General features: G+C 42.3%; 1 protein-coding gene across 2 annotated transcripts; it reads left to right on the top strand.

Annotated features, from left to right (window-relative positions):
- The first annotated feature begins 129 nt into the window (after positions 1 to 129).
- LOC114788694 (interferon-induced protein 44-like) lies at positions 130 to 7,593 on the top strand. Of its 2 annotated transcripts, none has more exons than XM_028977509.1 (8): positions 130 to 335; positions 4,573 to 5,072; positions 5,495 to 5,546; positions 5,869 to 6,064; positions 6,139 to 6,291; positions 6,527 to 6,698; positions 7,079 to 7,179; positions 7,366 to 7,593. In XM_028977509.1, exons 1-8 carry the CDS (start codon positions 244 to 246, stop codon positions 7,552 to 7,554), a joined length of 1,455 nt encoding a protein of 484 aa, XP_028833342.1. In that variant the 5' UTR covers positions 130 to 243; the 3' UTR covers positions 7,555 to 7,593. The 2 variants fall into 2 exon arrangements, with proteins under 2 accessions (XP_028833342.1, XP_028833343.1); XM_028977510.1 differs by having other exon boundaries at positions 132 to 318.
- Positions 7,594 to 13,572: the final 5,979 nt, after the last annotated feature.

Raw genomic sequence — 13,572 nt, 5'->3', positions numbered from 1 at the left:
ACAATTCCGGCTCGGGATTTGAACATTTATGCCAGATGACCTTCTTGACGCAACCATTCCCAGTTGGTGGCCTAGTGGGAAACAATCCCATAATCGGAAGGTTGGCGGTTCAAATCTGAAACCGCCAAGGTGCCACTGAGCAAAGCACCGTCCCCACACACTGCTCCCCGGGCACCTGTCATGGTGCCCACTGCTCACCAATGGTGATGGTTAAATACTGAGGACACATTTGGTTAAATTACCATGTGGTTTGCTGCAGACTCTTACAATGACAATCACTTCACTTCCACTTTCACCGTTACTGCTCTCTGTGAGACGGTAAGCACCCATACAGGGTAGTGAATCCCGATCCGTCAAGGTGCCACTGAAGTGCCACTGAGCAAAGCACCGTCCCCACACACTGCTCCCCGGGCGCCTGTCATGGCTGCCCACTGCCCACTCAGGGTGACGGGTTAAATGCAGAGGACAAATTTCACTGTGTACTGTGCTGCTGTGTATCACAAGTGACAATCACTTCACTTCAATGTTTATTACTTCTTGTTTGAATTTGAATGTATATTAAAAAATTAAATGCAGCTTGTGTACCTCTCATGAGCATTTACTGTAGATTTGTTATAATATGAATTCAGCAACTGTGTAGTATATTAAACTACAATAGTTCCTCTCCTTTCTTCTTCTAACCATTTTTATTACGGAGCCCCTTAGGGGTTGTGTAGTATATTATGTGGTATATTTGGGTTAAAAAGAAAGATTTAGGCGAAGTGGAAGAAAAATATAATCGAGCGATGTGGTAGGAATAGACCTGAGACCTGCTGGATGTGAAGCATGAGGAAGAAGACCTTATACAGGACTCAGCATGTTCATAATGCATTCCTGTAATATTTAAAAGTTTGCGGTGAAAATTTGCATGTCAAAAAGATGCTTAATTAACATAATGACCACATAATAACGCAGAAATATTCAGGAATCGTAACAACTTATATCTACGACGCCATCAGAAATACATTATGTATACATTATGAACTCACTGTTCTTCCTCATGCTTTTTCTCACTTTTTTCAACCTAAATATTTTATTCTCACTTCAAAATCCTGCAAACTTTTAGACCTGAATTATCGTGTCAGAGCTGTACTATGTCTGCTGTTCATGATGATAATCTGCCGTCTCCACACTGCAGTAAATGGTTTCGGTTTCACTTCCGATGAATCGAAAGAATCCATCCGTCTCTCTTCAAATAAGTACAGACTTTAATTCTTAAAAAAAAAAAATTAAACTTTGTTTATTAGAATTAGAGCATAGGCAATAACAATATTCTCAAAAGGTTACAAAAGAAAACAGCTCAAACTCTCAAACCTAGACCCTAAAAAAAAACAAAAAAAAAATAATAATAATAAAAATAATAATAATATTATATATATTGATACATACATACACATACAGATATTACACCCAAAAAAAGGAGGGGGGAAAAAAACACAAAACAAAGCAAAAGAAACAAAAAAGCAGCCTACAATCCACCCCCACCATCAACCTGTACAAAAAAAAATAAATAAGTAAATAAATTTAAAGCCACCTCTGCAGAGCTCCACCGAGACGCGGACTGTATCACCCAGGACCAGAAGGGAAATTCTTATTCTTAACCAGATCAAGGAAAGGACCCCATATCTTTTTAAATGTCTTAAGGGAACCCCTAAGTGAAAGTCTTATCCTTTCCAGTTTAACCAAATAAAGAATATCTCGTTTCCAGTGAATTTGGATTTCCTGTGTGTTGTGATTAGTCTTCTTGCCAGTAAGGTAGAGAAGGCCAGCATGTCCCTTTGATGAACAGATAATGAAGAAGGTGAGGAGAAAACCCCAAACAATGCCCCAAGTGGGTTGGGCTCTATTCTTTTCCCCACAAATTCTGACAACATGTCAAATATTTCAGTCCAGTACTGGTGTAAAGAAGGGCAAAGCCAGAACATATGAATAATATTGGCAGGGGACTGCTGACATCGGTCACACAAAGGACTGACGCCCTCATAGATTTGTGATAACCGCAGCTTAGAAAAAATGACTGAGGCAGAAATATTGGTATGCATTGAAATAGGTAAGAAAAACTTATTAACACAATCCTCTCCAACCTTAGACAGCAAGGAAACAAAATTAGCCTTTAAAAGATCTTCAAATTTTGATGTGACACAGACACCAAGATATGTAAAATTATGATGGGCAATTTTGAAGGGTAAGCTATAAAGAGGGTAATTCCTAGCAGCAGTACTAATGGGAATTAATTCACTTTTATTCAAATTCAATTTATAACCAGAAATCTCAGAGAATGATTGAAGAGTAGTAAGAGCAGCAGGGATTGAAACCGGTAAATTAGAGATATATAACAAGAGGTCATCTGCATAAAGGGACACTCTCACCTCCTGGCCATTCCTAACAATTCCAGTAATCTGAGTGTTAGACCTAAGTGCAATTGAAAGAGGTTCAACTGCAAGCGCAAATAATAAAGGGCTTAAGGGGCAACCCTGCCTAGTCGAACGATAGAGGGGGAAATATTCAGATTGAGTATTATTTGTTCTAACAGATGCTTGCGGTGAGGAGTAAAGTATCTTAATCCATGAAATGAAGTTTGTTTTAAAGCCAAACCTTCCCAGTGTATGAAAAAGATAGGGCCATTCCAGTCTATCAAAAGCCTTTTCAGCATCGAGTGATATGAGGACCTCCTGAGCTGAGGGAATTGTATTAAACAGACATCTAAGGTTAGAGAAAGAGTGTCTGTTTCGGATAAATCCTGTTGGGTCTGCAGAGATGATGCTTGGAAGGGTAGATTCCAGTCTTACAGCCAACAATTTTGATAAAAGTTTAAAATCTGCATTCAACAAGCTTATTGGGCAGTAGAATGAGCAGCACAAAGGATCTTTACCCTTTTTTAAAAGCAGTGAGATGGTGTCTTGTGAAAGGGTTTGAGGAAGGCAGCCAGAGTCAAACGATTCATTATACATGTCTAGCAATAATGGAGCCAGTTTATCCCAGAACTTTCTATAGAATTCACAAGGAAATCCGTCATTTTCCACTTTGCTGAGACATCAGTGCCAATCTAAGTTCTGCAATGGTGATTGGCTTCTCTAAATCCTCAGCAATGGATGTGTCTATGGAGGGAATATGCAGTTTGTCAAAAAAATGATCAAACTCAGCAGAAGAAGATGTAAGATCAGAGGAGTAAAGAGACACATAACATTCCTTAAAGGCTTTGTTAAATTCCAGGGGATCAGAGATTTTGCCCGAGACTGTTTGGATCTGTAGTATTTGACTGTCCGGCGTAGCTGGTGTGCCAATAACTTGCTGGCCTTGTCTCCATGTTCATAATGGTTAGCTCTGGATTGAAGTATCATTTCTGTAGCTTGATGTGTCATAAGAGTGTCCTACATTTACATTTACAGCATTTATCAGACGCCCTTATCCAGAGCGACTTACAATCAGTATTACAGGGACAGGTTCCCCTGGAGCAACTTAGGGTTAAGTGTCTTGCTCAGGGACACGATGGTAGTAAGTGGGATTCGAACCCGGGTCTTCTGGTTCATAGGCGAGTGTCTTACCCACTAGGCTACTACCACCCTTTTAAACATGTATGCAGATGTGCCGGAGTGGTGTGGTTACACTAGATTTATAAGTGTATTTCTCTAAATGTGTGCTTTGTATCTTCTATTTTCATACTTTATAAAGACTTTTATTTTGGTAACTTGTATTCTGGTGGGGGTGAGAGGGAATTACAGTGACAATCTGGGTGTTTAATTGTGGAATATTTAAGTGTGTTAGTGTTTCTGGTCATGTCAAATATGTTTCTGTATCTTCTGTTTGTTTAATTTATGGTTATCGTGAAAAGTTATGTGAGTAATAACACTCTGATCGCCCCCAGGATATTGTATGGTAGCGGCCGTGCCGTGGGGTTTGTGGGTCGGAGCGCTGGTTCGGTTATAAGAACATGTAAGAGGTACGTGGGGTCGGTGCCAAAAATGTTGTTTTTTTTATTATAAACGATACACATATTAAGAATATTCTGTGTGTGCATGTTCTTATAATACTGAATGTTGTAGAGCAGGAAGGAGGGAGACGCGATGTTCTGATGCGACTTTGCTTTTTGGGCAGAAAAATACACAGGATACAAAAAAAAATGTAAGCAAAAAAATGAGGAGCAAAATAAAAATACACAACGCAGAAGAAGAACCGCTACGTAGAGACTATGGCAACTGTGGTCCTCCGTGGATCAGGTTCCCTATTCTCGATGGCCTGTCTGTGGTTTAAATACAACTTTCAAACATGGCAAATGGTCCAACCGTTTTTATAAAAGAAATGAACCCAGAGCCACGTCCCTTCACTCTTTCTACTGATATGTAATGTCTGAAGACCCCATTCTGTTAAATATGGAGGTCTTATGAAACCTTTTTTTTTCTTTATTATTTTTATTTTTTTTGGTCTTTATTTCTTTTCTGATGCATGTCGTTACTGGTCTATTGCTAACTGTGTGGACCAATGCGCGTAACATTTTGTAACGTTCTATAAACATATAAACTCTTCTTCTCGCAGCTCCAGAAGCACCATGAGTGACGTCAGATCCCGTCTTACTAAGAAACAGGAGGGGGTGCTCTGTTCCTTGTTGTTTGGATCTGCCAGGCTCAGCCTGCTGTTCAAAGCCAGCGTCCATTCCTACAAATACTCTGCCTTCCACCAGACGTGTGACAGACAAGGTCCAACTCTCACTGTAGCCTACAACAAAGTAGGATTCATCTTCGGAGGGTTTATCAGTAAAGATTTCGCTCAAACTGGGTCAAATTTGAAAGATGATAAAGCTTTCCTGTACGGCCTGGATAGCAGGGGTGACAACCTTCAACCTCACCGTGTTCATGTGATCGATGGTCAGTGTTCCTTCTGTGATGTCAGCTCTGGTCCCAATTTTGGAGGCCTGGTCTTTCTCGATAATGGAACACAAGTATCCAGCAAACCTGGAACGTTCTACAAATTTGATCCTGCACTGATCCATGGAAATGACCTGAACCTGATAGAGTTAGAGGTCTACAGAGTTGAAGGTACATTACAATAAAATTAGATATTTTCTTATTAATGTACAGCAAAATAAAATATGCACATTTCAGCGTTCCAACTACAAATGCTGAACTAAAATGGTTCATTTTCCACATTCAGCATTTCAGTTACAGAGTAAACATTTCAGAGTTAAAGATGCTGAGATTTATGTTGATGGTGACGAGGATGGACAGGATTAAGCATAAGTGCACTAGAGGAACAGTTAGGGTCGGATACGTGGAGATGGAGACGGTTCTACTGTGGTGACCCCTAATGGGAGCAGCTGAATGTAAAAAATCTATGTTGGATATTTCAAAGCACTTATTTATGTCGCTCTGGATGAGAGTTTTGCTGTAAATGAAAGTTAAGAAAACAACTTGGAATTAATTTTGTTTGTTATTTAATGAGCTTGAAATTATTCCTTTAGACTCTGGTAACCACCTGGAGAAGCCTTGGAGAAACATTGACTGGAGCCCTGGGTATATCATTTATTTTTCTCTCTCCATCTCTATAATGATTATATGATTATAAATATGCAATTATTATTTCCCCCATTATGCCTAATGTAAATTTCTTTTGACATTTGACATTTGTCTTAAACATTTATGAATTTGATATGCAATTTTGTGCACATGGGAATACACGTTATGTATTGTGTACACATTTACAATTGGTATCAACTTTAATGAATATTCAGAATCACTTCAATCCTTTTACATTTACATTTTACACTACATTTGTATAACAGCCACTGAATAATTCCTCTAATAATGACAATAAATTGCCAACTTTATTTGTAAGGAAAAGAAAGGAATTGATGGAATCAATTAAAAGTTGGAAGCCCATCATTACCTCCGTCAGCAAGGCCCAAGTTCTGCTGGTGGGTCCTGTTGGTGCTGGAAAGTCCAGCTTCTTCAACTCTTTAAGTTCGGTCTTCCGAGGTCATGTGACCAGCCAGGCAGTGACAGGATCTGCTGGTACCAGTGTGACCACCAAGGTACAAAACTATTTAATGGCTGGAATTCAAAGTTAGATGTGCACTATTTTAATCTTTCTTTTTATGGCATTTAGTTCCGCACCTACCCTGTCATGTCAGATGAGAGTAGAAAGCCGTTACCTCTCATTCTGTGTGACACCATGGGTTTGGAGGGTGATGTGAATGCTGGCCTGGATATAGGGGACATCACAAGTATCTTGCAAGGCCACGTTCAAGATCGCTACCAGGTGAGTTCATACCATTAAAGTTCTGAGACCCGCAATTTCTCTCAAACACACAATTTCTGGATCCACTTTATATAAGTTTAAGTCTTCACATTATGCAGTCTTTTATTTTATTGTGTGTGTTGCTACAGGCAATGCTGTCAGCGGCTGATTCTGATCTGAATTTTGCATCTTTGATCATGTCCTTAAAATTTATATCTTGCTACTTCATTTTTAAGACTCTCTTTTCTATTCACAGTTCAACCCACTGGTGCCCTTGCAAGAAGAAGCACCTGGTTTCTGCAAAGCAGCGTACGTGAAAGACAAGATTCACTGCTTGGTCTATGTGATTGGCAGCAGCAAAGTGAAACTGTTGCCTGAAAAAATGCTGGAGAAGTTTGCTGCAATCCGCCGGAAAGCCAACCTGTTGGGTGAGTAGTGGGATCTTTACTTAAGTAGGTTCCTTGCAGGAAATCTGATTGGCCACCCCAACCAGAGCTGTTAGTCAGTTAGATTATAGATTATAGCAGCGTTTCAAAATCTGACGCCTGTTGGGGCGAGTAAACAGTTGTTTGTAATATTGAGTGTTTAATGGTTTGCATATGATGACTTTAGATCATGCCTATAACAAGATAGAAAAATCCCCAATCCTCATTGATAGAAAATACTATTTTTTTGATAATCTAAATGTTTAATGAACAATAACTGTATGCACTCATTATCCGTACCGTCCATTTAAGATGGAGCAGACATTTTTAAATCAGGTGGTTTATAAAAAGTTTATGAAGTTTATCTGTAATGATGACTTCAGGGATCCCTCAGCTTGTGCTCCTGACCAAGGTGGACGAGGCCTGTTCCTTAGTGGCGGAGAACCTACAGAAGGTCTACCAGAGTCTGTACATTGAGAAAATGGTGACGTATACTATATATTTTTATAGGTTGGACGTCCACTTTGACCATAATAATCTTGGACATATTTTGTGCCCTTTATGTAGAGAACGTGCCCCCCTATGACAGGGTTAGTTCTTGCTACTTGCGTGTGTGTTCCAATACTAACAGACAAATAAAAACGGGGACATTTATTGTGTCTGTGTCCAGATGCGAGAGGCCACCGCCCTCCTTGGTGTCTCTTTGTCGGCCGTGATTCCGGTTAAAAATTACAGCCGTGAGCTGGAGCTCCACAGCGACATCGACGTCCTGCTGCTCAGCGCCGTGATCCAAATACTCCGTGCAGCTGAAAGCTACTTCGATGACATTTACCAAGACGCTAAGGAAGAAACTGCATAGAGACGAGACAAAAGGCGTAGATCTCATAATCCAAAAGTGCAAATTGTAACAGAGCTTCATTAAAAATACAAGTTAAGCATCGGATCCTTCATTCACTTCCAGTCAAAACTTTGCTGGTGTTCTTTAATTGTTCTTCACAAATACACTGCAATATGTGGCTGTACGTCTTTTAGTTTTTTCACTTTATCACTTTAAATTGTTGGATCCAGAAGAAAATGCACGAGGGTACAACTGTTAATTCATAGTAGTGTTGGCCATATATTGTAGTGGAATCATAACTGAGTACTGAAAGAATAAAAAATGTTAAATAATTTACTGTTCAATGTTGGTCTTTTGTTGTGTATTTTTTCAGGTTTTTAAAAAATTATTATTTGCTTTATTATAGTAAATAGGGGCAGTGGTGGCCTAGCGGTTAAGGATGTGGCTCCATAATCAGAAGTTTGCTGGTTCGATTCCCGATCTGCTAAGGTGCCACTCTTCACCAAGGGACTGATTTTATTGTGTGCACCGTGTGCTGTGCTGCAGTGTATCACAATGACATTCCATTAGTTGTGTTTAAATAGAACTGTCACACCCAAGACCGGGAAGGAACGATGGATGCCGGTAATAAAACAGGGTTTATTGTACAGTTCAAAATGAAACAAAAAGCCACCATGTTGAGCGCTGAATCAACACTGCTCATCTTGGTAGGGTCTTCATCATCACACAGAATGAGAGGTAACGGCTTTCTAGTCTTATCTGACATGACAGGGTAGGTGCGGAACTAAATGCCATAAAAAGAAAGATTAAAGGCCACAATAGTGCACACCTAACTTTCTCAAGTAGAGTGAATTCCAGCAAGAAAATAGTTTTGTACCTTGGTGGTCACACTGGTACCAGCAGATCCTGTCACTGCCTGGCTGGTCACATGACCTCGGAAGACCGAACTTAAAGAGTTGAAGAAGCTGGACTTTCCAGCACCAACAGGACCCACCAGGTGGTTACCAGAGTCTAAAGGAATAATTTCAAGCTCATTAAATAACAAACAAAATTTATTCCAAGTTTTTTTCTTAACTGTCATTTACAGCAAAACATAAATAAGTGCTTTGAAAAATCCAACATTGATTTTTTACATTCGGCTGCTCCCGTTAGGGGTCACCACTGTCTCCATCTCCATGTGTCCTCTGCATCTTTCTCTTCCATACCAACCACCTGCATGTCCTCTGTCATCATATCCATAAACCTCCTACTAGGCCTTTCTCCATCCTCAGCCTACTTAGTATCAAAACTCTTCTCTCTTGACTTTGTCTCCAAAACATCCGACCCTAACTGTTCCTCTAGTGCATTTATTCTTAATCCTGTCCATCCTCGTCACCCTCAACATAAATCTCAGCATCTTTAACTCTGAAATGTTTCATTTCCATGGATCAGTGCAGGGTCAAGTTTGTAGAACATTCCAGGATTGCTGTATACTTGTGTCCCATTATTGTTGAGAAAGACCAGGCCTCCAAAATTGGGACCAGAGCTGACATCAGAGAAGGAACACTGACCATCGATCACATGAACACGGTGAGGTTGAAGGTTGTCACCCCTGCTATCCAGGCCGTACAGGAAAGAAACAACCAGGAACAGATCGCCCCCTCCTGTTTCTTAGTAAGACAGGATCTGACGTCACTCATGGTGCTTCTGGAACTGTGAGAAGAAGAGTTTATAGGATTGTTACCGTTTTGAACATTACAAAATGCTATGTGTATTGGAGGTGTGATCCTTCACTGGTCTCACAATTTGATTTGATTATTATCCATGCCTCGATTATCGATGCATCATGATGCATCCCATCAATTTCCCATCAATCACTTCACTTTCAATTTTCTACATTACTTCACATTACGTTTTCAAATACGTCAATGAGGCGCGGGCTCAGAGCTGACCATTTTTCAAAGAGTCCACAGGGGTGTTCAGCAGCAGGGTTCAGTCGGCTGAGGGTTGTCACATGTGATACCCAGCAGCACAGCACACGGTGCACACAGTGAAATTTGTCCTCTGTATTTAACCATCACCCTTAGTGAGCAGTGGGCAGCCATGACAGGCGCCTGGGGAGCAGTGTGTGGGGACGGTGCTTTGCTCAGTGGCACCTCAGTGGCACCATGGCAGATCGGGATTTGAACCTTCTGACTACGGGGCCGCTTCCTCAACCGCTAGGCCACCACTGCTCCTACCCAGAGAGGCAACCACAGGCACTACGTTTTAAAACGACAGCTAGTTTTCTTGTCAACTCTGAGAAGATCCATCCCACCCAGTGTAGACGCAGAGTGGAGAACGTTGTTTGGTGTGCTCCATGAGATAAACCCGTTGTCCCGTAAAATTGTGTGTACATCCTCTTACTTTGATTGTAAATACTCTAGACCGTATCTTTATTTCATTTTTACTTATATTCGATTTGTCCTCGTTGACAACCCCTACTTTAAATGTGCATCTGCTGGCTTCCTCCAACCGTTATCTTGCTGTACTTATGTAGTGACAATAAAGGCCAGAAAATCCCCAAGCAACATCATCATGACAGAATGGATAATGTTCTGCACTGCATCCACGCAGAATCATCCATGTCTGCATCAGGAGATGAGATCATGAGATTCATTTCAACACGTCACGTAATAGTCAAGAAACGGCATGCATCAGAATATGATTGAAATATGTGCTCTAATAATAAATTTTGCAGAGAAGAGTGTTCAGAGATTACACATTAGCCACTGTGAGAAAAAAGAGTAAAGGGACGTGGTTCTGGGCTCATTTCTTTAAGCAAAATGATCATGGAACATTTGCCATTTCTGACCACAGAGCGTACAGCACGAGAGTAGGGAGCCTGATCCACGGAGGACCAGGTTTTTGCCCTAGAGTCTCTACATAAATGTTTAAAGGGGGTAATCTTTCTGCGGAGTAGAGCTTGAACTCTGTACCATCACTAAAAGGTTGCGGAATTTTCAGGTGAGAATTTTTATTATTAAATCTCGATGGTTAGAAAAAGAAATGAGCAAAAATACTGTTGCTGTTTCATATAATACATATAATGCTGGATTGATAATAAAAAAATCTTTACTCCTCCATTTTCTACATTGCCGGTACACAAGCTTAATGTCTTAATTAATATACGTTAAAATCCAAAAGAAATAACGTTCATTACCCTGGCTGGATGCATGTCACAGTTTCTCGGGCAGTACATGTTGTTTCCCAGCAATAAGTAGGGCGTTGTCAGGCGATACCTGGTGTAATGCCGTGCCGCGCCTTGTCCACTGTAGATCATTTGAGTTGATAATTAACAGAGTTTGTCCACCAGAGACCTCTATACCTCCATAGCATGTATGGGTTTGATTATGTAGGTTTAGAACCACGACCAGGGACGAAGCCAAGAAAAGAGTTTGGTTAATAAAAAAGAGGTTCTTGTGTGCACCCCTGTGTCTGCGTGATCTTTGACCCACAAAACAAGATAAAACGACCTCCACCAGGAGGCGCCATATCCCAGTTCCTCATGTCCACCAGTTCCCAAGTAATAATAAATAGAATATATTTTTATTTTATCTTCATTTAGGTGTGTAATAGGGTTTCACTGAAAATAAAACATCTATTTAAAAAAAAAAAAACTATATTTAAAAATTGTGATATTATGATATTATTTTAATGGTTAATTAAAAAATGCAGGGTTAAAAGAAAATTTCATTTTTAATAGAATATTCTCCTTATATAATTTGCCTTAAATTAACATGACTTCGCTGAAATTATTTATCACGCAGCCCTAATGTGAATCAATTCAGTTTAACAATTTATACTCAGTATATCAAGTGTTTAACCCAGCCGCTGGGGACGCATGTGACAATGTGTTTCTTGGTGCCAGACCCAAGGCTTGGTGGTAGTAGCCTAGTGGGTAACACACTCGCCTATGAACAAGAAGACCCAGATCAAACACAATTTACTACCATCGTGTAGTAAGACATTGTGTAGACCACTACCATTGTCCCAGAGCAAGACACTTAACCCTGTGTCTCCAGAGGGACTGTCCATGTAACTGGAAATTGATCAAACGGATAAGGGCATCTGGTAAATGGTGTAAATGTAAATGCTTGGTGTCAGGAGGGGCATCTGGAGTAAAACCACTGTGGCGACCCCTAACGGCACCAGTCGAAGGGAGATTATGAAATCATGTAAAGTGTTTGAAGCGCACATCATTATAGACCTGAGTGTGTGCGTCCCCTGTGGTGAGCTGACTCGGATTAAGCAAATATGGAGTTTGTGTAAATAAAGGTCTGCAAAATTAAATACATTTATAATACAGGATATAATAGGTAACATGTAGGCTGCCCAATGTGAATAGAACAATTCGAGGACACTTTGGTTGAACACAATCTATTGGAATTATGAACAGGATAAAATCTGGCTGCCAAAATCTTTGAAAAAACAAATACAAAAAATACAAATTTACTATATTCACGTTTCAATGCACAAATGACCGTGTTAAGATCAATATCTATTTAGATATCAGCACATTTGTTCTGAAGGGCACAATGTGTAAGTGTCATGGCCAACGCGCCTCCAGCCCGCTAGAGGGCACCTCACCAGCCTGGGAGATGGCAACCCGGAAGAGGAAATGGAAGCGGGCGGTGACAAGTATAAAAGGGAGGTAACACCAAGGAGACACGCCCGCTCTTTGTATGAGTTAAATGAGTTTACTCGCCAGAGACGCTAGCTCTCTTACCCACGACCTACGATAATTGAGATTCCCGTAATACGACCTTCGCCTGCCCACGACTTCGAGAATTGCCTGATCCCCTGGAAACCACGAAAGGAACCCCGACCGGAACTTCCTGACTACAACCTCTTCCTGCCCCTGACCTTGAACCTACCTGACCCATCGGTTAAGACGGGATTCCATGCTCCCCTACCTTCCTGCCGCCCAAGACCTACTCCCGTCCAGTCCAAGATCCCGAACCATCCTGAAACCCGCCGTCTTCCGGTTCTCCTCTGCCCCGGTCCTTCCCAAAGATCCCGAACTGACTCCCCGCTGCGTTGCAGCGCGTCTATTACTTCCTCACTCCTCGCCGGCCAGGCGTCCCCGGTCCTCCTGCCCCGCTCGCCCAGCGTCCTCTACCGGTACGACGGCTTATCCCCACGCCGAAAGTATGTCTGCAACTACGTCATCGAATTCCCCCTGTGACAGTAAGAGCGGGCCATTTCCTGACGTAGCGGACATAGGGTCCATGCAGGAGACACTGGACCAGCTGATCACGTCCCTGCAGCTGCAGCAAGCCACGATCCAGGACCAACGCGACATGCAACTGCAGCAGCAACACGCGCTTATTCAGGTTAGCTCCACACTCGCTGATCTGTCGGCGCAGATCCACACGCTGCAGTCTCAACCTGGTGGACCCGGTCATTTAGTTTCCGCGGCCGCGGCTCCCCCGCCACTCCCACTTACGTCTGCACTGGCGGGCATCGCACCGCCACCGCTTTACGACGGTAACCCCAAGAAATGTCGCGGTTTTATAACCCAGTGCCGTCTGATACTACGGCTCCAAGCCGCACACCTTCCCGATGACGAGACGGCGGTCGCGTATATAATTACCCGGCTGACGGGACGCGCGCTGGAATGGGCAACGCCGCTGGTAGAACGACGTGACCCGGTCTGCCTCTCTGTCCCCTGCCTTCCTGGACCGCCTCCAGACTGTGTTCCAGGGCGAAACCGGGCGGCGCGCTGCGTCGCTGCGGCTCATGTCGCTGCGCCAGGGAAATCGGAGCGTGAGTGATTACGCGATTGAATTCCGAACCCTGGCGAGCGACAGTGAGTGGACGGACGCCGCGCTCCCCGTCGCGTTCTACCAAGGCCTCCGCGAGGTGGTGAAAGACGAGATGGTGAATCGCGATTGGGGAACCACGCTTGACAGCATAATCACGCTGGCCACGTCCATCGATCGACGTCTCGCCGAGCGCGGCCGAGAACGGCGTAACCACGCCCCTTTCCCTAGTGCTCCCACAGCACGCTGGCCGGAC

The sequence above is a fragment of the Denticeps clupeoides genome, chromosome 4, assembly GCF_900700375.1.
Source record: "Denticeps clupeoides chromosome 4, fDenClu1.1, whole genome shotgun sequence".
In the NCBI taxonomy this organism is placed as follows: Eukaryota; Metazoa; Chordata; class Actinopteri; order Clupeiformes; family Denticipitidae; genus Denticeps; species Denticeps clupeoides.
Note: the sequence above shows the minus strand (reverse complement) of the source record. Positions and strands in the feature narration are given on the sequence as shown.